The sequence below is a fragment of the Trachinotus anak genome, unplaced genomic scaffold, assembly GCF_046630095.1.
Source record: "Trachinotus anak isolate AG129_WGS33_773 ecotype Australia unplaced genomic scaffold, CSIRO_AGI_Tana_v1 ptg000011l, whole genome shotgun sequence".
Lineage (NCBI taxonomy): Eukaryota > Metazoa > Chordata > Actinopteri > Carangiformes > Carangidae > Trachinotus > Trachinotus anak.
The window spans coordinates 10,104,071-10,131,551 of record NW_027273862.1 but is presented as its reverse complement, the minus strand read 5'-3'; the positions used below and the strand labels follow the sequence as shown (position 1 = coordinate 10,131,551).

The 27,481-nt window shown below is 39.9% G+C and overlaps 2 protein-coding genes across 2 annotated transcripts in view; one reads left to right on the top strand and one right to left on the bottom strand.

Moving 5' to 3' along the window:
* The window catches only part of frmd5b (FERM domain containing 5b), a 66,577-nt gene extending 50,331 nt beyond the window's left edge, over positions 1–16,246 (top strand). The window contains exons 4-14 of the mRNA XM_071488418.1: positions 185–263; positions 3,931–4,028; positions 6,402–6,525; positions 8,878–8,965; positions 9,235–9,323; positions 10,621–10,684; positions 11,162–11,253; positions 11,351–11,425; positions 11,619–11,687; positions 11,855–11,961; positions 15,231–16,246. Of these exons, the coding sequence (XP_071344519.1) occupies positions 185–263; positions 3,931–4,028; positions 6,402–6,525; positions 8,878–8,965; positions 9,235–9,323; positions 10,621–10,684; positions 11,162–11,253; positions 11,351–11,425; positions 11,619–11,687; positions 11,855–11,961; positions 15,231–15,820 (1,475 nt within the window). The 3' untranslated portion in view covers positions 15,821–16,246. The remainder of the gene's footprint in view (positions 1–184; positions 264–3,930; positions 4,029–6,401; positions 6,526–8,877; positions 8,966–9,234; positions 9,324–10,620; positions 10,685–11,161; positions 11,254–11,350; positions 11,426–11,618; positions 11,688–11,854; positions 11,962–15,230) is intronic.
* A 3,020-nt stretch (positions 16,247–19,266) lies between these two features.
* Positions 19,267–27,446, bottom strand: wdr76 (WD repeat domain 76). Its single transcript, XM_071488417.1, has 17 exons — positions 27,262–27,446; positions 26,896–27,006; positions 26,718–26,810; positions 26,246–26,356; positions 26,034–26,159; positions 25,826–25,918; positions 25,620–25,678; positions 24,313–24,430; positions 23,778–23,873; positions 23,338–23,375; positions 23,006–23,159; positions 22,388–22,546; positions 22,089–22,204; positions 21,818–21,916; positions 21,540–21,692; positions 21,397–21,450; positions 19,267–21,253 (listed from the first exon to the last, which is right to left on the bottom strand). Exons 1-17 carry the CDS (start codon positions 27,310–27,312, stop codon positions 20,998–21,000), a joined length of 1,887 nt encoding a protein of 628 aa, XP_071344518.1. The 5' UTR covers positions 27,313–27,446; the 3' UTR covers positions 19,267–20,997.
* Positions 27,447–27,481: the final 35 nt, after the last annotated feature.

Genomic DNA, 27,481 nt, shown 5'->3' with positions numbered 1-27,481 from the left:
TAACATACCTGATTGGTGTGTGCCATTTCTTCAGGCTGAATCCACTTCTAAAATGACCACAATAGAAGTGTGGCAAAACATATAAAAGAAAGTAAAAGAAAAACACACCAAAAAGTCAGATCAACAACATTAAAATTATGACAAAAAATTGGCAAAATATAGAAATGTTGTCTTTCTTCCACAGCCCAGCCTCCATTCACCATGTGTTTACGTGTCAAGTTTTACCCACCTGACCCTGCTGCCCTGAGAGAGGAAATCACCAGGTAAGATTTTAAGATAGCTCACTGGGCAACAGGTGGAGAGGGTTCAGAGATTCAAGGTAAATGCAAGTCAAACTTTGCATGTCCCACCTTTCTCTCATTGAAACTGAGGGTAGTGACATGTTGTTGCCTTTTCAGAGGTTTGTGTTGCATCTCCAGCTGGGTTAAACCAATTATACTGTGTATTACAAGCAAACTGTACAAAAAGCACTAGAGTTTAATTAAGGCATAATTAGCCATGCCTGACAGTTTGTCAGTGTGAAATATGTCAACCCGGCCGCAGCCATTTAATTAGGCTAAAAGACTAAAGTGATTATGTATATGATGTCAGTATACACAGAGGCATCTTCCATCGTGCATTTACATGAAGAAAATACAGGAAACATCGCTAAAATAGAGGAAAAAGAAGTTGCACAATCATCTGCAGAAAGAAACTTGGAAGGAAGTGACAAGTTTTTATAGACTGCCAAAGGATAACCCGAAGATTTGAGGGAACATTTGAAGATTGATCTGCGAGGACTGCGAGGTAAATTTTCAAGTCCAAGTCCACTGATGCACAGGCCAGTGAAACTTTGAAACTAACTGGAGGAAATGATCTTATGTTGCAAATTGTACCATGTATGGTGCAGATTTGGTGAAACTGGCACCAGTATTTTCAAAGAGGCTGAGTAAGCACACAGTTTTCTGAATCAAACATTTGATAATATCACAGTATTTTTTATCAACCTTTCCACAGACATCCACAACATCCTTAGAAATCCCTGTAATTCTGTTGTTTTTCCTGTGGTATCGCAGGTCTGTTTATTCATAGCAGCTACCTGTTGGTTTGTTTGTGAACTCACTGCTGGTATCAAACATCATGTGGAGAAGTGGTTTCTTGTACTTTGTGTAATGAGGAGTGGTACAGGACGAGAAGGCAGTCAGGAGCAATCACTTGACAGTCACACGGCCGAGCCATTTCAGCGAGAGGTCATGATGTGTGTGATTATATTGAGATGGGAGTAGGAATTACAAAACTGCAAGGACAGACTGGAAGCAAGGAAAAACATAAACCACAACCAGGCAGTGTGGAAAGAAAATTGCACTGTCATCTTTTAGCGTTTTCATTTCAGTTGCCAGGTGCAACAGAAAGAAAAAAAAAAAAAAAAACTGTAGACACAAACCAAAAAGGGCACATTTGTGTTCACTTTTGTACATCAAGTCAGCCAGTTTTGGTTTAAGTGGACTCTTCCCATTTTTTTTAAAGCTACTGACTGTGGCTGAGCAGAGAAAGTGGAGGGTTGAGACCCACATTATTAAAACAGAAATTCAACATATATTGGTCTTACACCCAACAAGGAGCATTTTCAATACATATCACAATTTTGGCAAGTTGTCTAAAATGCTGACGTAGAGCAAAGCTAGTTGGGAGATATAAAATAAAATCTCCACAGTGTATTGAGACTGATTTTATTGAACCACTGGGGATGTCTCTAGCTCCTTCCTTTCTATTAACTTTCCTGTCTCATGAAATCAGATAGAAAGTATTTTGCTGTCTTTGTTTTATGTCTCTGCAGCCAGCTTTTAGATAAATTGAAAAATGAGTCAAGCACTGCAGCTTTGTGGTGATTTTAAAGAAGAATACTTTTTTGTATGAGTCGAGAATCTTTTCTGTCAGTACTTAAAGGCTTTTAATAAAGCTATATCCCTTAATTACTTAGTTCTTTTAAGTAAAAACTGAAAAATTGAATAGTTTTATGACGGATTTTCATGGAAAACTTAAAAGTGAAATATGTTTTCACCTTGCCTTCATTATAATTGAGTAAAACTATATTATAAAGTAATCTGAGGCTGCAAAAGAGAGACTACAAGTTTAATTTCATGACAGCATCCATACAGTGAGCCTATGTGCAGGGGGATTTGAGTCTTCCCTTTTTCATAAGCTGCAGTGTCATGATGCTCCTCACCATTTCTATATTGTGTGTGGCATCCTTGACAGCTGAACAAACTGCTGTGAGGAGTGAGCCAGAGAGCTACTGAGTGCACAGATCCCTCTAAATCGCATCCCTCGACTGGTTGCCACGCAATGAAATCTTTTATTCGCAATCCAGCTCTTCTTGTTAGAGCAGAGCTCCGGCAAGGGAGAGCTCCTCCATCCTCCACCATCTGTTCTGACTGGAGGATTTCACAGACACACAAATTTGTAGTAGATAAGCAAAAAGATGAAAGGTAACAACACTTCACATGGATTCTTAGGGTGCCTTTAGGTTTAATTATTATTTCACAGAGGGAATTTGACACACCATGCAGTCATTTACACATGTGCACACATGATGTAGTGGCACTGATTTGACACATTTGTCTAATAAACCATAAAGATCCATATTTAAATGAGGTTCTCCTACTGAAGCACTCTTATAATAAATGAAGCAAATACAATACATACAACCTGCACTACAGACATCAGGTAATATCATCAGGTGATAACTTGTGCATTCACTAATGTAAAAACGCTCAGTATGCACATAATATAACTCTGCTTTGAAGGTTTTCATAGCAATGCTTAGTGCTGCCATACTATTTATTGCTTTGCTGCTCAGAGACAAGCAGAATCACAGGCGTATGAAATGAATGCTGGGCGGGAAAATTGACATATGAGTAATCTCTGGATGTTGTGGATGAGACCAGAAGATTGAGTGGCTCCCAGTGGACTTCAGTGCGGACCAGCAATCATATTTTAAATCATTGTCAGCTCTGAAAATGATTATGCTTTAGGTTGTGTTGTGCCTCGGGGCAGGCGGCATGTCCTGTGTCTTATGTTCCAAAAGATAACTTTGGATTATCATTCACACATTTATTTAGTTTTTAAAAATTCTAATTATAAATTAATTACAAATAGGTTGTGAAAGGGCCTGAGACTAATGGAGCTGTTTATTTTGCTGTGTAGAGCTTTGAGGAACTGCAGCTTGCCTGTAATAGCCACAAATATAGTATCTAAAGTTGGCTGGTAAACACAAAGGCACCTATGTCATAAGATATTGTGATTTTTCTTGTTTCTGAGCCTTTTACTTTAATGCTGATCATTTTAGCCTGTCATCATATTTGTAGCCATGCTGGATGGATTACCATAAAATCACCCTAAAATTTTGGTACATGCACATTCAAGGTTCATAGAAAATAATTCCTAATGGCTTTGGTGACTTTTCCTCAAGTGCTACCATCAGGTCAAATTTTTTATTTGTTCACAACTTTGGTTTATTAGTAAATACTTGAAAAACCAGTGATGTTCTGGGCGACTTGATAGCCGATAGCATTTTACTAATGACGTTCCCATCAGCCACATGCAAATTTTGTGATAATTAGCACATTGTAGCATGCTAACTTGCTAAACTAATATGGTAAACATGGTAAAAGGTATAGGCTACCTTTAGCATTAGCAATTTAGCCCAAAGCACTGCTGTACTGCAGGACAGCCTCACAGAGCCAGTAGCATGGCTGTAGACTTTATCCTGTTATATATTCATCATTCAGGTCCTAACTTTCTAAGTAAGGAGATTTTTTTTCTCCTAATAATCTCTTAGCCACACTAGGTCGTTAACATCCGGCATGTGTTGCCAAGAAGAGAACTGTCAATATATTGATCCTATCTGAATAATGACCCAAATTAGTTTCTTTGTGTTCCACTCCACAGATATCTCGTCTTCCTGCAGGTTAAGAGGGATCTCTACCATGGTCGCCTCCTGTGCAAGACATCAGATGCTGCTCTGTTGGCTGCCTACATATTGCAAGGTATGACAGTGTGGTCATTTAAGAACATAAAATAAGAAAATACGTAAAAGATTTCAATCAGACTGCTGTACCATTATTTTGCAGCAGCTCTCAAAAAAGCACAAACAACCTCACACTAGGCAATTTTAATGTTATTTCTTACAAATTGTTTTGATGGAAAATTAGCTGATTTCATTTCAGTCTTGACTGCTTTCATCCTCCATATTTGTTCTCCTTATTTGGAAATCATCACCTCAAACTCAGACTGTAACTAAATTACCATATTTCATAATGTTTATAAACTTCTATAGACTGTATGATTTCCATATGACCCTGGCTTGTTAATAAACACTTGCCAGCTGTGTAAACGTGTGTGTTTGTGTGTGTGTGTAGTTTCATTGTGTGGGTGTGTGCAAATATGCAAGCAGAGTATGTTCACAGAGATGTATGAAGGCTAATACATCACTGTTGTTTTACAGAGACCTTGAGAATCTGAATTTGCTGTTTTTATCTTAAATTGAAAATACTCATTTTAAAGCCTTAAACGGCATAAAAACAATTTAGACACAGTTATCATTTACAAGAAAAAAAGACCAAGGCATTCAATGAGAACAGTATTTCTCTTTTGGCTCCTTTAGTTGTTTTGGCTCAGTCTGGCTCATCAACATGCTGAGAGGTGAGATACATTAAGGAGCAGTTCACCTGTCACAGAACTTGCCAACCGGCCATCCTGCCAGCCTTTTGCCTCTCAGCCAGTCCCTGCATCTGAATGTTGTTGGGTGTCTCTGTGTGGCCATATGCACAAGACAGAACATGAATATACTGGAAGACACTGGCTTGTAATGTCTATCTATGCATAACATCTATTCATATGTTTATTTACACCATATGATAATTTGGTAAAAAAAAAAAAAAAAAACCTTAGCACTGGCTAACAGTAGAGATATTCTGTATATTTAACAGATCATGCAATATAATAGAGAGTGGCGTCAGAGGAAGAGATAATACCAGCTTAGTTAAATAATTTGTCAATAACCATAGGAAGAAAGAAAAGGGGAATAAACTTTCTGCTTTGCCAAATCAGTGGCTGCCTTTCTGTGAGGTTTTTCTTCACCAGCTGTTTCTGAGCATGCTTAGACACTGACAACATGTCAGAAAATGTGAATCCATAATGTCTACTGTGCATAGAAACTGGGAGGGTGTTGCCTCCACAAAATGCAGCTTTCGACAGCGACGGCTGCCTGAGCAGTACAGTACAGTGTACTCCCCAGAGAGAAGACAAGTAGCCAAACTCTCCTGGTATTTCCTCCACCATCTGTAATCTGATGTCATTGGTTTGTAAACCAGGCTGTTACATCTGGCTACAGGGATGCTGAGAACATTGGCAGGTAATCTGATGATAAAGATGCTCCAACTGAATAACTTATACATGGAGACATGGTTAAAAATTGGCAAAGAGTTCTTTCAAGAGAAATTTTTGTTCCATGCACATTTTTGGTGTATTTCTGTATGTTCTTAAAAAGATTCGAGTTTTTAAACAGCAAATATAAAATAAAAAAATCCAATAAATTACTGTCATCTGTTGATTTAAGTAATGTGGATCTTTGTCAGCTAGAGATCTGAGGGTTGGAGCTCCTCCGAGTCAGCCTTGGCCTATTTGCTATGCACACTGATGTTTTTTGTGTTTGCCTTTATTCCACAAAGGTGCGTTCAAAACCTTGATTTCTTGGTCTTTGCCTTGTGTATTATGCAAATGTGTACTGCAGGCTTTTCTCTTTTTTGTGTCGTTTTGCTGACGAACGGTTTTGATCGCAATGCACAACAGGACGACCACACACAAAGTTTAAAACAAAACATGCCTTCGGTACAGTAATTAAATACATAATAAAGATAAAATGTAATAATATTAATTATAAGAAATAATTGAAAAGTTTTTCATATCAGAAAAAGCTTGATATCAAAATTTGACTTTCATCATTGCAACTACATTTTACTCAGTCAATGAACCATCTGCCCACCATCACCATTTGCTCACAGTAGGAAAAATATTTCATAATCACTTGTATTTATGCATCATGTAATGTAAATGTTCATGGAATGATGCAGTTTAACTTATTATTTTCCTTCTACTACAGACAGAACACAATCTGTGCCTCTCTGCATGTTACTATAGTAGATATTATGTGGCTTTCATGCTCAGAGCAGAGAATCATTTCTTTTAAATTGAGCAAATACAACAGTTTGTGTCTTTAGTGCATTTAAACAATTAAGAAGTTTAAGTCAAGAGTGGTCATCGGGTATTTACTTCATTTGGAAATAAGTAGTTTATAGGGTCAAACAGAAAGTCATCCTCACCTTTTCCTATGTTGTGTCTCTTCTTTTCCCATTTTCTAGCTGAAATCGGTGACTACGACCCCGGGAAACACCCAGAGGGCTACAGCTCCAAGTTCCAGTTCTTCCCCAAGCACTCAGAGAAGCTGGAGCGGCGGATTGCTGAGATCCACAAGACTGAGCTGATGTAAGGTGACACCTATCCATGTCCATGTGTACTCCTTCACTGCCATAGCAACCACATTGCAGGAAGCACACCTAACCTATAGCTCCTGTACACTGTATTCTCATAAAGCATCTTAATGATGACTGCTCTGATGGTTTTAGGTCTCCGCATGGCAACTTTTCAGTTACAGTAGCAGCAGCTCATTCACAGATTAACACATTAACACTTGTGGGTGCAACACTGATACAGTTTGTTTCAGTTGTAACATATTCCTGCATTTCTACATGATTGTGGGATGGAAAGTCACAAAATCACAAATGGTGACAAAGAGAAACATCTTTTTTCAGTAATATACTGATACTGATTAATCTGCAAAGAATACCTTTAAAGAACAGATTATATATAATCCATAACAATCTGGAAACATTTTTTTTTACTTGGACTAACCAAAAGATGACATCTTATATTCAGTGGGAAAGTAAATATTAATAATATGGAGAGTCACAGGCTGCATGTTCCCCCAGTCTGCAGTAAAGGGCCAGGAGTGATGGTGGTGGTGTTGTCCTCATACAGCTAGTGATGACCATGGTGCTGGACAGATCTGAGGTGCAGATGTGCAGACTGTCAAAGTCCCCACTTATCCTTCCTCATGAGTAGGGCCATCATGAGAGACGCTCTGCCACTCCCGTGGGTACATGTTTTTGCACTTTCAAAGAGAGAGAGGTCTTGGTGTGTGAGTGGTGCTGTATGATCTGCAAAAGCAGCCCTATCTGATCGCCAGTGCCTAAGAATGGTGATGTTTGATGAATGCTGGATACAAGTGATTTTAGGCTTCTCTTGGCACATTGTTTGTATTATGCCTGGGGACGGATGTGAATTTTAGGTGCTCAGTCAGGTTCAGTTAATGTTGCTTTGCCTTCTTGACCTGGAGGTGGAAGGTAGTGGGCCAAGCTCTCAACCTGGTGTGCGACTGGTGTCACAGCAGGTAGAGTAAAGCATTTGGATTTTTTGCCTCCATCAGTCCAAGCAACATGAGCACAGATGGAAACCTCCACCCTTGTCATGCTTTATCTGAGATCTGAGGTTATAATGCACAGTCTTTGTTTGAGTCATTCACTTCAACTCTTGTTGTCAAATGAACCTCTGAATTGTATTTTATTCTACTGTCTTCTCTTTATTTCTATCTTACGCACACACACACACACACACACACACACACACACACACACACACACACACACACACACACACACACACACACTTGTACTTCTATCTTTGTGAGGACACTCATTGACATAATGCATACCCTAGCCCCTTACCCTAACCTTAACCATCACAACTGAGTGCCTAACCCTAACCCTGACCCTAACCTTAACCTGAACCTAATTCTAACCAAGTCTTAATCCTCAAAATGTGATTTTAAGGTGTCTCAAAAAGTGAGGAGCCTCACTTTCCCAAAATGTCCTCACTCTGTTAGTAAAATACTTTTTTTGGTCCTTACTATGTAGCAAGTACAAGTACACACACACACACACACACACACACACATGCTTATATACAACCCAGGTGGACACTGGTTATACATTTGATCCTGCACTGCCCTCTATTGCTCATTTCCACCTTCTTGTTTGACAGCAGTTTTGAACAATCAGATGCATTTCTCTGCAGTTGTGTGTCAGTACAAGAAGAAGTTGTACCCAAAACCATTTTAGGGAGAAAAAGATTATCACACTGCTGGCAGAATTCAAAACTACCGGGCACTTTGACTAAGACTAGTTACACTCACGGCCTCAGTAAGAATTAAAAAGACTGCAGACTGATTTTTAATCCTTTTTTTTTTTTTCTTTTGGTCAGTACCTAACCTCTGAGTACAACTGCTATAAGAACATTAGTTACTGCTTTAGTCTTTGACCTGGGACAAATAGGATCAGATAGGCCTCTGAATTATGAGCCAGCTTTAGCTTCATTCTTTTGACACAGTGACCATATTTGATTATCAGATGAAGATACGCAGCTCAGGTTTCTTCCTGGGAGGTAAACAGTAAACACTGAGCACTGTGAAGACAGCAATTCTGACAAAAAAAGTTTTTAGCTTTACTAATAATACATCACAGGTTTTCCCTACATGAGTAGTGGCAAGATGATTTTTTTCCATTACACATAAAAATATCACAATAGGAGATTTTTGCATAGACACTTTGATCAACAAGCCATGTGCTTTATGCCATTTATATACAATATTTTCTAGTTAAGTGAGAAAGTCTGATTTCCATCTCAAATAAGCACAAACTTTCAGTCAAATGATGTGCTCTGAGTTGACAGATGGTTGTCATAGAGGCCAGTTAACAGACTTATTGTTTTTTTATTTCCCAGAGGTCAGACTCCTGAAACATCAGAGCTCAACTTCCTCCAGAAGGCTCAGATGCTGGAGACATATGGAGTGGACCCTCATCCATGCAAGGTGGTCTTTACAAAACAAATTTCTTCTGTAATTATGAACTTGTGCTTTTATGAGTTTATTTTTTCTCAATATACAATTTGATGCAATAAGAAGTGTTGTATATTTTTTGAGTAAATGTGAGATGAGCAATAAGTAAATCCAAATTGATTTTCTACACTGCTCTCTTGAATGTCATTTGTCAATGTAGAAACTTAACAAAACACACAATCTCACTATCATTTAAAATACTGATTCTGCAATAACAAAAAACATGGATTTGTGTTTGTCAGGATGTGTCTGGCAACCCAGCTTTTCTGGCTTTCACTCCTTTTGGATTCACTGTGCTGCAAGGAAACAGAAGGGTCCATTTCCTCAAATGGTGAGTAGAGGTGAACAGTCAAAACTAGACATGGAACGGACATAGATGTTGGATAGAAGCGAGATAATACTCTAATTCAAATCAAAGGTCAGAGCATGAGTGTAAGTTTCCAGCCACATGTGGCTGTATGCGTATGAAACAGATATATTCTAAAAATATTTTAGGCAGCATATGAACTATGCAAAAAACAAAACATGAACATACATCCTTCCTGCATTAACAGCTTGTACAAAGCAAACTCAACAAACTGCAAGTTTCAAGTTTCTATGTCCATACAATGTGCAATGAGTGATTTAGGACAGATCATAACCGACATTCTTCAGACCATGTTGTTTAAAAGAAAATCCTAAAATTACCTCAAACAGCACATGTGGCTGAATCCAAACTGTTACACTAGTTAGCCCAAACCTCTCATATTCACTTCATTGTCTTCAGGATTTAGATTCCTGACCCCACATCGATCAAATGTAGGCTAATTATACAATGCACCCTATCAATCATTATATAAAAGGCAAATATCTTATGTGCAATGTTGCGGACAAATAAAATAAGACATAGGGTTTGCATACAAATCTAAATTTGTGTAAAAATTATCCCGACAGAGTTGAATCTGTTTCAGTGCAATGAATTTGATCTTGAGAAAATAAATGTAGCTGATTCTGAGCCAAATATCCAAACAAAGACATTTAGCTCATACCAATCTGGCAGGAAGAGCGCTGTGCTTTAAATGTGATTATGCATTGTGTTGTGGCAGCGGTTGGCCACCATGATCGGACACAACCACTGTTTAAGACATCCATGGTATGTACTGTACATGTAGTAGGAGAAGCATTTTATTTATCTGCAAAATTATTGAAATATGAGGCAAAGGAGTCTAAAATAAACAAAACATAACCAGTGATCTGTGCAGGAGGATATTAGACAGCTGAGTCATGCAGCTGTGAGGCTGTATGAGCTGTTTGGAGTTGTGTTGTTGTAGAAATCTGTTTTTTTAAATCTTGCATTTTACTCTTGCAATTTGTAATTATAATGTACAATCAATGTGTCTAGACTTTTCAACACAGAAATAAAAGCCTGTGCTGCTTATTAATTTGCCTCCAGCCACAATTAATATTTTAGCACCTTTGTCCATTTCTGTCTCTCCCCTCTTCCCCTGCCTCTCTCTCTCCCCCTTGCTCTGCCTCCTTCTCTCTCTTTGATTCTGTTGTTCTTTCTTTCTTTTTATTTTACCTTGTCATTGCCTCATCGCTCTTTTCCTCACTGTCTCTCTGCCCTTTGTTCTGTCTCTGTTTCTCAGGGAGGAGGTGACCAAACTCAAGTTTGAAGCAAAGACATTCCATATATATGCAAATCAGAAGGAGGTATGTGTATGCATTATTAAAACGCTGCCTTTTCTGGCCTGTGGAGCTCAGGAAGTTAAATGAGTATGGCCTTGTTTTATGCATGGAGACACTGTCACTGGGGAGCCAAAGTAATCTATCTCTAATATTATATGTTACCCATGTGTTTTAGCACACAAGAGAGCAAAGTAAAGCCGCTGTGTGAGAGTTGGTTAACACACTTGATGTCGTACAAGTCCAGCTTCTTGAGGGGTTGCTTCAGATGATGGGCGATACAGCCCTGTAATGAATCTGAGAGCTAATCAGAAAAGTCTTTTGTTGTATGGTTAAAAACATGTAATCAGAATCAGAATCAATCAGAATCAAGTTTATTGCCAAGTATGTTTTCACGTACAAGGAATTTTTTCTGGTGATTGGTGCAGAGCGCACCAAAACACAGAGGCAGCCATCTGCGGCGCCATTATATACATATAACCATATGTGCTCTGCTTGTTACAGGATAAGAAAATCATACTGACTTACTTTGCACCTACACCGGAGGCCTGTAAGCATCTGTGGAAGTGTGGAGTCGAGAACCAGGCCTTCTTCAAGTGAGTCACAGGACCTGCAAACATTTACCTCAGGATGGACATCATTTTGTTTAGGTTTGTTATTGTGTTTATGATTTTTCTTCCCATTCACTCACAGGTTGGAGAAGTCGAGTCAGGTCCGCACAGTGTCCAGTAGTAATCTCTTCTTCAAGGGGAGTCGCTTTAGATACAGGTATCAAGTGCACACAGTGAATCTGTAGCATATTACAGATGCACAGCTCAGGAGTATTAACTACATATTTACTACATATTTAGAACATTTTGTGTAGTTTTTCAAGGACCTTGGCTAAAGATGTTGTACACATATCCTTAGCGTTGCAATGCTTGTTTTTGTTTTTAAGACTTTCTTCCCTGTGTTTTATCAGTGGAAAGGTTGCAAAGGAAGTCATGGAACAAAGTGCCAAAATTAAAAGAGACCCCCCTGAGATCCACAGGTAAGATTTCCTATATTAGTTAATTTGTGCAATATATTGCTTAAACTGCATATTTGTTATGAATGATTTTCATGATTTTAAGCATGTTTGTTCATTCACACTTACCTGTGTGCATATGTGCATGTGTTTCTGTGTGTATTTATACATATGTGTGTGTGTCTGTCCAGGGCTGGCATGGTGCCAAGTAGGAGCTGTCCATCCATCACCCACGGCCCTCGTTTGACCAGCGTGCCCAGGACCCGGCGAAGAGCTGTGCACATTTCTATCATGGAAGGTAAAACGCACACACAGCAGAGAAATAGTTTAGGTTTTTTTTTTTTTTTTAAGTGTGGCTGAATAATAAAAGCACTAGGCATGTTGACAGGAGGTCAAAGGGTGAGGGTGAGCAGGGAGAGGCTGTCAGCGTGTAGCAGATGTTGGTCAGTAAGAAAATGTCTCTTAGACTCTCAGACGTAGCCCTACAGTCCCCGTTTATCCAGAACCACATTCATGTTCCTTTGAACTTATTTTAAAGGGAATGATTAACAACACTACTAATAAATAAATGGGAGGTTATTAAAGTGATTTTTTGCATACAATTGAACTGTGAATGAATGAGTTTGGTCACGTTTCTATGGGTTACATTAGTGGCAGAATTGACAATGAAATAAATCCAGCTAATTATTTCAATCAGTTGTTATAAATAATTATCTATTCATTATTGTCTATTCATTACTTTGGCAATCTACATATTTCAGACATTTAGCCATAACTTTTCGCTAACTGTTCAGACTCAAACTACAGCTGACTTAATACATGGGTGGTCTTTGATTTAATAGCATAAGTCAGACAAAGATCCACACACAAATCTAATTAAACAGACCAACGTTTGTTTTTTGATCCAAAACCTGTGTAAGTTGTTTCAATGTGCACTCCCTTCACCCTGTTAGTTTTTTTTAAATCAAATTGTAGTGTGTACAGTCTTTAATGGTACCCCCTGGCAGCTGCAGTGCCCCCTGTGGTTCTAGTGCCCCAGGTTGTGGATCACTGTCTTAGTTCACGTGACTTGATCTGCTCTGGATCACACACCCACAGTGCAAAATTTCTGACGTTCTTTTGAACTCTCACACAATTTTAATACCCTTACACATTGTCCATATGAACATCTAATCTATTTGTGTGTCACTTGTCTCTTTGATGTGCGCTTTCTGAAACACACACACACACACACACACACAGAAGAAGCACCCATCAGCCAGTGGCCTCAGGCATTATTTTGACATGAGAGAGTCATCCCGTCAGTTTATAAAGGGCACTTACTGTACCCTCTTTCCTCCTACAGGCTATTAACCTTTTACCAGTACTGCCACTGTGAGTACGTTTTCTGTTAGTTGAACAGCCTGAATAAAATAAAAAAATTAATTTTTTGTCTGTTCACAACAACAAAAAAACTCTTTTGTCACACTAGCCCTCCTTCTTGTCTTTGTCACAGAGAGCAGGCTCTGACATTGCACCCCACTGTTGCAACAGTGTAACAAACCCCCTGTGTTTTGTCCTGCTGCTCTGTCTGCTCTGGTATTTCCATTGGTAATAATATCTCAGGCTGTAAATAGCTCCTGCTGTCAGAGGCCATGCAGTGTGTGTCATAGCCGACAGCAGGGGTGGGAGAGGTGAACTGTGGCACAAGTGGACCACATTCCTGTGCCTTGTCTTTCACTCGCTGTCCGTCTTTCCATTTATCTATCACTGTCAGCCTGCCTGCCAGCATGTGGGAGCTCGCCGTGGAAAAGGGAGCGCTGCTTAGCTAGCCAGCCACAGTCAGAGAGACAGCAGGGGAAAAAAAGGCAGATAAAAGTAAAAAAAAAACAAAAAGGCGAGCAGCAAAAGTGTGTTTGAAGGCAGTTCAGCTTAGACAGGTGTTCTTTACAACCCTTGAACCATGGTGAAGTGTCTGATCCGGATCAAGACCAAGGTGAACGTTCACTTGCGCATGATCAACCACTGTTATCGAGATGTGAAGGTGCGCGTGCTTTCTCTGGGACCCAGGCTGTTGGGCAAGGCCTTGGGGGTCCTACCGCTCTTCCCCGCTCTCCCTGGGGGTTCCTCCACCTCAGGCTCTGGGCCAGGGTTGGGGCAGAGCTCAAGGACCCCTTCCAGGCTAGCTGTCCCGCCTCAACTCCATGGCTGCAGCCCACCAGGCAGTTCTGCAGGTAAAAAACCAAGAGTGGTTTTGATATGCAAGGTCATGGATTTTTGCCTTTTTGTGGTTCCTACATGGTCCTGGTCTTGAAGAGAGCAAGTCGTAAAATGTCAAGTTGGCTGGGTTTCGTTAAAGAATAGCGTTTGAACGCTGTATTTTTCTATGACATATGGCATTTTTTTATGACATATACTATATCGTAGTAAATTACACAATAAGATTTACAATAAGATGTTGTTGAATCCACTGTTATCTAAGTTTTAAAGTTTACGTTGTCATTATCTAGCTTCCCGAGAACATGAGGATCAAGCAGGGGCTGAGAGACAGCTCTTAGAGGTCGCTCTTATGTTTCATGTTTACTTTAGGGTTAGAGTTGTCACTTCTAAGTATTTCATTTGGACAAAGATTACACAACAGGACAACTGGATCTGTTTCTTTTGCATACTGTAGGTGACAACAAGCTAGGCACGAAAAACAAAATCATGCTTCCTCTCCGGCCACATCAGGATTACAGTGTTGGCACCGTGTTCAACAGACCACAATGTGCCTGAATGTTCTGGCAGCCCAGCAAGTCAGCCTAAGAATCGAAGAGGCTGAGTGAATCTCTAATTAAACACAAATGAAGACAATTTTCCCTTAGAGCAACTTTTTCAAGTGGCTTCAAAAACAGGGACAGGTTATTCATTTTTCATGAGTTTACCGAGCAGAAAACAGGGTAGCTATTAACTGTGATGAAATGTGATCCATGGGGAAAGGAGTGGTAAGAAGAGTGTAATCCCTAATTAGCATAAGTGCTGCAGTAAATTTGTTCCAGCGATAATAGAGACTTGAAATCGCAAGAATTAGAAGATCTTTTACTATTTTACCAAGTAATCTGTCAAATCAGATGTATTCTCTAACATGTTTGATATCACTGCAAAACATGAAAAACGTAATAAAAAAAAATATTCAAAGTGTACCATTTTGACTGCGCTTTAGAATAATGTTAAACACAATAATAAAATTTGTCTCAAAATCAGTCTCATACTGAATCATGTAGTTTCACAGCCCTAATAACCACACACACACACACACACACACACACAACATGCAAGTGTGCATGCTTGTGGAGGCCCCCGTCTGATATTACATAGCCTAGTTATTCATGGACTACTTTATATGTTTGACACTGTGATAACACACGCATGGACACTGCGTCGTGTGGTAAGGTTTCCAGCTGTGAGGGAGGAGATCATATGTTCAACTGATTTATTCCCGGTTTGATAAAACAGTCATGTCAGATCATCTCCACCTGCAACAACACCTCCCACTAACTGAGCACTGTGTCTCTGTTATGACCTGTCTTCACTCTCATGTGTTTCCAGGCCTGGAGTCTCTTCGAGACAGCGCCCACTCCACGCCTGTGCGCTCCGTCTCCCACGGCGACTCCTTCATGCCTTCCCGGGGCCAGATGGTGGACGGAAGCGAGGCGAGTACATCAGCAGTCATCTCCGACGAGGCCTACAGCCCCTCGGACAGCGTGTTGCCTACACCCGTGGCCGAGCACGGCCACGACATGCCTTTGGCCCGCCACCTCAATGGCTCCACCTGCAGCGGCGATGAGGAGAAGGGGTCAGAGGCGGGGACATCGAAGGAGGGGCAGGCGCCAGAGTTTGGGCCCGGCAGGAGAGCGCTGCGCATGGTGAGGAGCAGGCCGTCGCCACCGAGCGACGTGGAGGAGCTGAATAAGTTCATCCTGAGCGTGTTACGTCTGTTCCTGGTCACCATCGGACTGCTGTTCGCCCTGCTGCTGCTCCTCATCATGCTGACAGAGTCAGACCTGGACATTGCCTTCCTGAGAGACATCCGCAAGACACCTGAGTTCCAGCAGTTCCACTTTGAATACTTCTGCCCCCTGCGGCGCTGGTTCGCCTGTAAGTTAAGGTGGATGGGAGGTTTCCTCATCAGCAAGTGAGACGAGGGGGAAGACGCAGAGACTGAGCGGCGCATCACAGGCCTCCGCTGAGGGAGACGGGACACATACAACAGACGGACAGGAGGGAGGGGGAGAGGGGGGAGAAGGAGGAAGAAAGTAAAGGTAAAAGATTGCAGCCCTGTTCCCAGAATGGACTCAGCTTCCCCCAGGACGGAGATCCCGTCACAGGCCACGGACTGTCCCCTGAAAAGCCTTGTTGATAATGTTTAACCATCACTGCGAGGAACGAAAATCACATTTTCCTTTGGAAATTATTATTATTATTATTATTATTTTTACACAAGCAACAGGGTTTAATTTAAACACAGAAAGGGACAAGCCAGTCTTATTCATGCCACCGATAATAGTTGCCTTTATTTTTGTATTAATTTATACATGTTGTAACATTATTGTAAGACAGAACGACTTGATGTGTGGGGGGGGGGCGGGGGGATGAGAGTCTGAGGGTAGTTTTGCAGGAAGGTGATGAGATGGGGGCAGTCTAGCTCATCTAATTTTCGCAAATTTCACAGCCAACAACATTCACGATGATTACATGTTTTTATGGTCGCTGCTATGAGACTGATAACTGCTGTTTGGAGTTGTAACAGGGGGGTTAGAGAAAGTGTGAAAAGGAAAGCTGAGCAGCACTTACCAAGTGTAGATCGGTCCTGGGTAAAATAATATTTGCAAATCTTATATTTTGTTCCACACAGTCATTAGACAGATGTGGATGTTGTTGTGTAGAGCAAAGAGAATTCAGCACTTTTAAGGACCGGACCACATCCCTGAATTCTCCTGATGTGGTACACATCACAAATCTGGCACACTGAATTCAAACAAGTGCTATGAATCAGTTGTAGTAGACATCTGACCCAGGAGTGATGTCGATGCTGCCCTGTTAGAAGCCTTGAATGATTTTTTTATAAGTATGACTTAGTTTGTGGTCAGATGTGTGTTAACATTGTGCTCACGTTACCATTTTATGTCCAGAGCACCAGTAAAAGCTTAATCGTCCCATGACTACAAATTAAGCTCTTGTAAGGATGTAAGTAAGTGATGGAGGTGGTAACTTTGCTGATTTTATTAAATAGCAGCCAAATAATGCTAATAACTACAATCAACTTCTGTGTGTAAGGAACAGTTGTCACTTTGCTGTAGTTACTTTGACAGTAGTTGAACATGTGATGGCACTCTGTGAGTTAGCGCTGTAGTGATAGTGAAGTGTTTGGTTAGCTCTTTGACTCCCACAGTCTGTAGAAGGAGCTTATCTTGATGTGCAATACTGTTAATATAAAAAACTCAAGATCCTCTCCATGATGGGAAATCTGACCTTGTTTTACCTTTGTAAAGTGCAAAAATGAGTGCTATTTTCCCACAATACACAGTTATGGGAGCTAATGTACTGTTTTTTGTTTTTTTTTAGTTCAAGACCCATGCTCCATTTTTGTTTAGCCCTGCTGTGTTCATGTTTATGCGTTTATCTGTATAAGCTGAATATATTTAAATCATGTTTCCATTTTTGTACAACCCGATGTCTGGTTAGCACATGGAGATTTCCTCACGGTGACTTTAAATGGACTTGAAGCATTATTTTTACAGTGGATATATGGTTTTCAGCCCCACGCTCACTTACAGGAGATCCTAAGATAAGTCATGTTTACGTCCTACTGCAATCTTCATCATCGCGCCTACCAAAGAAAACCTCTGTTGTCTGATGTTTCTGTCAGTTTGCGTCAACAGATGGAAGCTCTTATAGTGTGCTGTCCTTCTCCAGCCTTATTATGTTCTTTCACAGGTTAGCCTACAGCCCAGAGTAACCAACAGCATCATTAAAAACCATAGTTTGTGACAGTTAACTCTCGACAAACCTACAAGTAGTTCATTAGGATATACTGTATGTAGGTGTATATGCTGTGTGCCAGTGGTAACTCTAGGCTGATCAGCAGGTGTACAACATTATACCTAAAAAAAAAAAAAAAAACACATATGGATGTATTATTTATGCAACAAGAGGAATGGTTTAGGACTGGGTTGGCAGAGCAGTTCATGATATGCAGGTGTCAGAGGGGCTGTTTGGAAAGTTACTGTATTATTGTTTAAATCTTTCCAACAAACTTCCACAAGTTGAAACTTAATATGAAAACAGTGCTTTGGGAATCCCTGTAGTATTAAATACCAGGCTTTAATGTTGATGTTATTTTTGTACAGTACTGATATTTTCAAATTCAGCGATGGTGGAATGACCAGAGGTATTCATAATTCTGTCTTTTTTCCTTCTAGTGTAGAGTTGGATGAGTTAGAGCAACAGAAATATTGACTAATATATTTATATTCAATAGAAAAAACATATTTTGCGGTTGTCAGATAAATTACTGATGTATTTGCTTTAATTCAGATGGTGCTCAGTGGTTTTCGATTGATGTGTTAGGTGAAAGGTACCAGTAGAGGCTGAAAATTTGCTTTTTACCTCATATAATTTGTACTTTAGTCTCATTTTATGTTCATGCGTATGAAAAAACATAATTTGAGCAATAATATTACAGATAACATAATGAACACTAATAACCATGAATTACAAACTAATGTTCGTCTCTGTCTGCTAGACATGAAAAATGTCTTTTGAGTCCTCTCGGAGGGTAAAACAGCCTGTAGATGCATGTGTGAAGGGAATGGTGCCCACTGTTCCTGATAAGTCACAGTGGGAGGTAACAGATACTTCTCCAAAATACCTGTTGTCCAAAACTTTTTAAAAATGTTTTCATGTAAACCCTGATTGGTTGTTGCCTAATCCTAGCCTGCTCTTCTGACTCATTTTATAGAATAAGGTAAGATGAAAAGTACATGTAAATGAACTGACAGTAGACCCATTTTCACTTGACTTTGGAACAGCTTTTACCACAATGAAAGCAGAGCAGTTTGTATTTTTAGCCGATTAAAAACAGCAGAAGTAGCATACTCAACTACCTGAATCTTTCTTTGTGCAATGCAGTTCAATACTTTTTTTTTTAAATTGCTAACATGTGTTCCAGATCACTTGGACCGGCTCATTGATAAAGAGGGGTGACAGTTCCATTGCCAGTTTTGTTTTCCTGAATTATGTAAACAGGAAATAAAGCCCCAGATGTGGTCTCACTGCAAGCTTCCTTCCTGTACCATGGCCCTGCACATGGAAATGTCTCTGTAAGCATGTGTTCTGCATTTATTACCTCCAACAAGACTGCTTATTTCCAATCACTGACTGAAGACTGGTGTACTCTATTTATGAATAAAATATTATCTATTCTTGACATCTAGCAGCTAGTGTGGCTACAAGTTTTGAATTCAGTGTGTCTGCTCTAAAACAATGGACTGTGATAGACACTGCTAACACGCACGATACTTTCATGTTACAATGCTGCCATCTGAAGGGACAAACAATACTAACACTGCTGACAATAGCAACATTCAGACTCAACACTTTTGGTATAAAGTGTCTCTATATTTATTCTATTTGGTTCAGAAGCCACATATAAAAAGAAAACTTGAAATGAACACAATCAACTTTACACAAGGAAAAAAGAAGGAAAAAAAAACACAAATATAGAAAGAACTATTTTTAGAAATTGCTTGGGTAAGGCATTCAGAGTATAACAAATAGTAAACATAAGAATAGAAAAATAAGCGGCAGAGTCAACAAGAACTTACTTTATATATACATATTTGATCATCCCCACCCCCATCTCATTGGATGTGATTAGGAAGTGATTACTTGCTGGTTACTGATTAAATGCTAGTATCAAAGCAGACACATCTCCACACTTTGACCTGTATGAAGATGAAGTACAAAACAGAAGTAACTGATAAATGATATTATTTAGAGATGACAGGAATTGAAAGACAGATCACTTGTGTGTTATCACAGAAATTCTACAGTGACATTAAATACACTTCTATCAATCTATCTGACAAGTCCGACAGCTGGGTACTCAACATCCTCTCGAAACACAAGATGGCAAACATGACATATCTGAGGCGGGGTAATTGAGAAGTTCCCATCAGGAGATAAAGGAATTTCCAAGGCACTGAATATCCCCTACCATAAAGAAGGAGGCAACAATCAAACACAGCTGTACATCTGCCAAATTTGGACCAAAACAGAGCTCTTTCAGATACAGTACAGGCACCGCACATGAGGATTAACACATCCTCTCCACCATGAAGGCTGGCAGTGGCAGTATCATGCTGTGGGCATGCTTATTTGCACTGCCCTGACAGCTTGTTGAGGCAGAGGGTGAAATGAAGGCAGAAAAGGGCAGGTAAATCCCCGAGGAAAACCTGGCTGCTGTTGGCAAGTGAACTGTAACTTGAGATGTATTTTTCGGCATGACAACAAACCCAAATATGAAGCCAAACCTACACAGGAGTGGTTTCAAAACACAGTATGATCCTGAAGTCCAGACCTCAGGTCAGTCCAGAATTGGTGGCAGAAAACTGTTCACTAGCAGTCCTCATGAAACCTGACAAAGCTTGGGCAGTTTTGTAAAGAATGGAAAAGAGTGCAATGTCCTCATGTAGACCCATCCACACAGTAGACTCAAGGCTGAAAGCAGTGAATATAGTGGTGTTCTATATTTGTAATTTAATATTAGTGAAACCTGACACCTACTCATTAATGCAAAAAGCTAATCATGCAGCGGCAACTCAATGCATGAAAGCATGCAGGCATGGCCAAGAAGTTCAGTTCTTGTTCAAACCAGACGTCAGAATGAAGGAAGAGATGTGATCTGAAAGGATCCAAGATAGATAGATTTTTTTTTTTTTTAAATAAACATGATCAAACTCACTAAGTCTCCAACATGAGCAGGATGCGTCACAACTTGACGATCTTCAAATTCACCTACTCGCTGACACTACTTACCCTATGCAGCAACATCAGCATGTAGCGTGTGTAGTTTGATGGGAATAGTGAGGAAGACAATTCTGATACTTCGTTACTGACACTGCACCAACTCACAGGGAGTGTAACATCTGTGAGTGTAACATAACTATGAACATGATAAGTGAATTAAAGAGTGTTAAACTGATATTTAAATACAGGTATGTTACTGAGCTACAATATGAGAATTATGAGGAACAAGCAAGAGTCACACCTAGTTTCCAGCAGTGACATGTTCTTCTACCCTGCTCAAGGCATCTTAGTCAGAGAAAACATGCAGGCGCCCTGATGAATTGCCCCCCAGTAAGGCATTCCTTGTGGGGTGAAAAGCAGTAACGGACAGCACTGTGTTAAGGTTCTCGTCATCCATGAAGGAGTGCTGTAGCTGGCCGCTTTCGTGGAACACCTGTACCCTCCGGGGCCTCAACATGCTTCCCACCACAAAGCACTCTTCCTGTTTGGGGTCCCACACTGCTGATAGTTTGCTCAGCCAGCGGCCTGTTTGCATATCATGTCTGAAATTTGAGAGGACGGGTGGTAAGTAAGTTCAGATAACACAAGTCTCGAGGCACAGGATAGAGAGGAACTGGAGAGCACAACGTTGGTGAAATAACAATTGATCTGAATACAAAGTTCATGTTCAACTGAATGGATGTACCTGATTTTTGTCAGCAAGGGAGATTGTGCAGTCATTGCAGATGTGTCATATATCCTGTAAAAAAGTGAAGACATTGAGCGAGGATTTCAAAATGAACTACAGTAAGTATAACACAATTATTCAAAGTGCTGAGCTGGCTGCACCTTATATTGTTATCCATACAGGAAGTGAGAACTCTGTTCCCCGTGCAAGGGGAGAAATAAGCACTGCATATGCTTAGAGAGTGGCCCTGCAGCTGGGAGACCGCCTGGCAGTTCTTCTTCTTCAGGTACCTGCTGTCATAAATACTCACTACCCTGCACACAAGACAAAAACATTCATTTATTAACATCAAAAACAGTCCGACATCAAATAGAGGACAGTAGTAAAACATATTTTCGTGATAAAAAAAAATGAAATAAAAATCAATGATCAGACATACTTGCTTTCTGCAACAGCAAAGTACTGCTTCTGTAAAGGATGGACGCTAACGCAGCGCAAAGTCTTTGGGTCCAATAGGTGAAGGGACTCATGGGAGTTTCTGCAGAGAAATTAAACACCAGTGCACCATGTTCTTATTATTAATAATAATAATAATAATAATAATAATAATATCATCATTAAGAATGTTCCAATTGTTGATCCATAATTCATCTCAATACAAAGAGACCAAAAACCACTTCTTTTCATTATCACTACCAATATTATGTTACCCCGGGGTGCGCCTGTCCACAATGGCAACTTCTCCATACCAGGTCCCAACGACTAGTGTCAAACAATCGTGTGACATGAAGTCAAAGGTTTTCAGGCCATCCTCGATGTCATACACCTGCAACAATAAACAAAACAACCTCACGTCAACTGGTGAAAAAGGACACTTTGAATAAGGAGTAAATGTGTTATTGATGAATGATGATATTACAAGTCAAGTTTGCATTCAGTCAGTTTCCCTCACAACCTCTACAGAACAAATTTTTATATCATACATTTCATGCAACAAAAGTTATCTCACATCATCAAAGACGGCCTTCTCTACGTCCATGCAGCGTAGAGATCCATCATAGCTGGAACTCAGCAGGTGTGCGGCATGAGCCCTGGAGAACGCCATGCAGCCTACAGGACGAGTGTGAGGCTCAAAGAGCAGCACGCCATCATCACCCCAGCCACCTTCCTGAAGGAATATACATATGCAAAAAATACATGTCAGTTCCTAATGTGGATTTCATACAAAGACATGGAACAGTTGTGACATTTAAAGGGACTTTGTGTCCAGTGACCAATGCTTTGCTTCCAGGAAATTTTATTTTATTTTTATTCATAAAACATTTCAAAAAGCTGTTCACATTGCATAATCAGGTTAAATGCAATGTGACCAAGCAAGATGAAAGGGAGATGAAGTGAAAGAGCAATTCTAAAACAACTTGTCTCACATTTTACAAGTGGCGAGAAATGCGTGTCTGATGGCATTTTCCTGTTGTTTCTTACTAGTGTTATCGTTAGACAAGCATGTCAAGGGCTATTCCTCTGAGTTTGTTTTGAGCACTGTCCCTGCCCTCTAGTGGTCAAATGCCTATTTTCAACAACATTAAAACCACAGTCGAAAAAAAAAAAAACAAGGAAAAAGACCCACCAACTTCCAGAGGCCAACTTTCCCCCACTTGTCTCCTGCAGCCATCAACAGGCTGCTGGTGCAGGGGTGGAAAGTGGCAGAGAAGATGCGATCCTTCACCACTTTAGCCACTCTGCCCTCAGTTATCCTCATGTTCTTGAGGCCTGATCTGTACCTGTGTCAAGACATCAGTGCAGATTTTTGTTCACCTGCATCAACATGTTCAAATGTTAACAAAAAATGTGTATCAACGCATTAGCCAAAAAGCAACTAATACAGCCTCAGAGGTGAAGCAGTCGTTTTTTTCTTAGCTGAGCGATTCGCTGAAATGAAATCAAAACTTTAAATCTTACCCATCCAGATCAAGCGCCACCTTCTTTTCTTCAGAAACCTATGAAAAGGAAACCAATTTTAAGCTTTACAATTGATTTACAAGCTGCATAAGTAAACAACAATTAGTAGACCAACAAAGATGTAAGCCTGCATATCTTACCTTTGGGCATTTCCAAAATATTTTAGCTTTAACTATTACTCTGTGTTCTTGTGTGGGTGGCACAACAGTCGACGGCTTAACAGCACTGCATGCATTTACCATTTTCAATCAAATAAATGGGAACAACAAGAACTGACTTTTAAAGAGATATAAACTTTATTTTATATCACTTCCTTAACAAAGTGTTTTTGTTAATACTGTGTCAGGAGAGAAAACAAAGTACAGACTATCTAAAAAGCCACTCTGATAACCAAATATTAAACATGATAGCACATGAAACATTACAGAGGTGACTCCTACCTCAGAGCACAGCTCAAGAAGTTGTGAAGGCAGCTTGCTTCCCTCTTCCATGTTGATTGGATCCATGGGCAGAGGGCCAACAGCCTTTTTCACTGACTTTAAAGCAAGTAAAATTAAATAAAATAAATAATATATTTTTAAAAAAGAACAGCCAGAAAAGGAAATGCTTGAACACACAGCAGTGGAGAGGCCTGAAGTGAGTCATCATACAGAGTATGTTGTCACTGTTGGGCAGAAACCTTATATCTCCATATTTCAGATATTTCATTTCATTATACATTTTATTTAATTTATTTTATTTTTTTTCCATAAACCAATGCTATTGCTCACCCTTTAATTCTGTCTATTTAATTGTCGGTGGGTTTTTACAAATATTTAACCAAAGTATTAACAAGACATTGTGACTAAATCCTGCAGTGCTGAATTATTTTAAAAACATTTTCATTTTCCTGAAAAGTGACGGTTTTGTACATACAAGGTTTCCACCTGATAGCAAAAATATCTGAAGTTTTAAGTTATTTATATGTATCTATACCTGTTCATGGAATGACGTGCTCGTGGGTTCTGGGGGAAGTGTCAAGATCTCTGCCTCTTTATTTTGGAGACGAAGGGATTTGCGAGCTGGCAGCATCTCTTTTACAGCTGAATGTGACCTGCCACCACAGAAACTCAGCATTACAGTGACATCAACAAGTTTTCTGACTTTTGAAACAGATGAATGAAATTTAAAAGGTTTAAAAGGATAGAATAAGATATAATATTTTTACTTGATGACAACTAATCAGCAAAACAGCCAAATTCCTTTTTTGTCAAGAAATCAATTACGTTCAGCCGGAGGTGGGAGTCACATGTGGCTGTAAGTCAAACAAGACAAGTGTCATCGCTCAGGTCAAGTTAGTCAAAAGTTCTGATGATCGACCTCAGTTTCTATTAAATCACTAACAAGACAGCAGTCATGGAAAGTTTTGTTTTATTACTGAAAACTGTTGCAGCTGCTTTCACCTTATAAATATTACTGATATTTCAGATTTTATGTCAATGTAGAGTCTGGCTCTGTGACTGACAGCCAACCACTGCTACAATTAATATTATTATTAGACTTCGTACTATTACCTCCCTCAAGGAGGTTATGTTTTCACCTGTGTCTGTTCATTTGTCAACAAAAAGTAACAAGCTGATTTGCACCAAACTTGGTGGAGAGATGGGGGAGGGGCCACGGAAGAACCCGTTACATTTTGGTGCAGATCCAGTTAAAAGGGCAGATCCAGAAATATCTTTATTACTTTCCTTAATGTGTAGGATTGTCTGACCCTGGCAGAGGTGTGCGCTTGACTGAGTGCTATTCTAGTCATTACTATTACAATGTACCTCTATGTGGAACTTCTGGTCTTTCCCATAATAGCTGGTTTGCAAGGATCAAAATAGAGATCACCTAATCATGTATAAAAAATAAATAATAAAATAAATTTAAAAAAGCCAAGTCCATTCGAGTCATCTGTCAGTCTGACTTGAGTCAAGTCAAGTGATGTTTTGTACAATTACTCCCTTTTAAACTAAAAAAAAAAAACAGCACATTACCAATGACATTTTAAGTAATAATCTGCAGTACAATGCATGAAGATGATGTTATACACATTCACAGGAATATGAAAAGAAACACAATTATCACTATTGTATCATTGTCACTACAGTTTTTAAATTGGTCTCCAACACTTCACTTCTACCGCTCACCATTCATCCCAGATGCCACACACCTCCACCCCCAAATTATTCTATTCAGAAATTATTGCTACACTGAATTAAGAGCTTTTTTGTAACAGTCAGTCTTTCAGCCAAATGTACCTCATGAGACCTCTCTGTGATGGCTTTGGCTGTGTCAACTCCTTGAGCTCCTCAGAGGCCTTTTGACAAAGAAAACAACAGTTAATACCGATCCTATCGGTTCAGTGACAGTGAGAGGAATGAGATGCAAGACGGCCAAAGAGAACTGCATCATCTGTGCAAAATACACACAAACTGATAATTGCAGGTCATTTTTATTAACCTACCTTGAATAAATTGATAGACGACAGGAAGGCTTGGTTCTGTCTGATGTTCTCCAGTCGCTCCAGTTCATATGCAGAAAGTCCTCCATGTCCACTCTGTGTTACACAAAGACACAACTCTGACAGTCTGTAGAAACTTCCAAAACTTTTGTCACAGTCAAGATGAGAACAGTGGTGTGTATGATTAATTGTACATGGTTTTCATACTTACAGACGTATGCTCCACATCACTACTTTCAGCTTCCTCCTCCTTGAGATCAGCTTCCTCCCTCTTGATTTCAGCATCCCCCTCCTGCATCTTATTCTCGATGTGTTTGTCATTGTGCATTTTTGTTCTCTGTCAAGGAAACGTTGGCATGCAAAACAAAATGACTTATTATTGTTTACATATTATTGTCTACATGTTTGTGGGGTGTCTCTTACCCTTTTCTTCTTGGGTGTTTCAGCTGCTGGAGAGTATTGAAAGCGTTTAGGTAACAGGGTGGTTCGAGATGATCGTCGGACCTCCTCCACGAGATTCACAGGGATCCTTTCCTGCAAGATGTGCTCTATCAACAACTGACTAAACAGCTGGCATAATACACTAATGTATTAATTCAAGTTGTCCAAAGAAGCATACGTTTTCACAGCACACTGGATTTACGCCTAAAATAATGCTTGCCTGTGTTTACCTTGCTAAGTTACTGTTAAAACATATAAAGCAAGTGTAGCTCATAAACATGATCAGCCATTTAATGTTATTTATTGATCAGCCAACACAGGCAGGTTAATATGACAAAACCACATTCAGAACTTCAGCAACTCAATAACTGTACCTTCACCACAGGTCTGCATTTTGCTCATCCTGTTGACATAGTGGTGTGTATGATTAATTGTGCCGGGTTTTCATGCTTACAGAGGTATGCTCTTCATCACCACTTTCAGCTTCCTCCTCCTTAAGATCCTGTGTCTTATTGTGGGTTTGTTTGTCATTGTGCATTTTAGTTCTCTGTCGAGAAAATGTTGACATATTAACAACAGCAAAACAAAATGACTTATTATTGTTATCCACGTCTTTGTGGGGTGTCTCTTACCCTTTTCTTCTTGGGCGTTTCAGCTGCAGAAGAGTCTCGACAGCGTTTAGGTAACAGGGTGGTTCGAGATGATCGTCGGACCTCCTCCACGAGATTCACAGGGATCCTTTCCTGCAAGATGTGCTCTATCAACAACTGACCAAACAGCTGGCATAATACACTAATGTGTTCATTCAAGTTGTCCAAAGAAGCATACTGAATTTAAGTCTAAAATCATTGCTTGCTAATGTTTACCTTATTGAGTTACTGTTAAATCACATTAAGTGAGTGTCGCTCCCAAACATAATCAGTTATGTAATGTTACTCAGTGGCAAACACAGGCAGGTTAAGATACCGAAACCACATTTAAAAACTCCAGCAACTCACCAATAATTGCAGCTTCACAACAGCTTCACATTTCACTCGTCTCGTCGACATATTAATGCACTTACAAGGACTAGCAAGAGAGAAATGCGGGCAGGTGAGACGAGTGTACTTCCTCTGTGCTCACTGTGATGGTTGTGTGAGGACCGTGAAACAATTGGCGCCACACGCTAGAAATGTTTTGTAACTAGCCCATCCCCTTATGTTGTGAAACGCAATCCCG

Coding starts and splice junctions, on each gene's coding strand:
- wdr76 (XM_071488417.1), bottom strand. CDS start 27,312: ATGTCGACGAGACGAGTGAAATGTGAAGCTGTTGTGAAGCTGCAATTA. Junction 24,431..25,619: donor TCACAGAGAGGTCTCATGAG/GTACATTTGGCT, acceptor CTGTGGTGGCAG/GTCACATTCAGCTGTAAAAG. Junction 23,160..23,337: donor GTGGCGCTTGATCTGGATGG/GTAAGATTTAAA, acceptor GTCTTGACACAG/GTACAGATCAGGCCTCAAGA.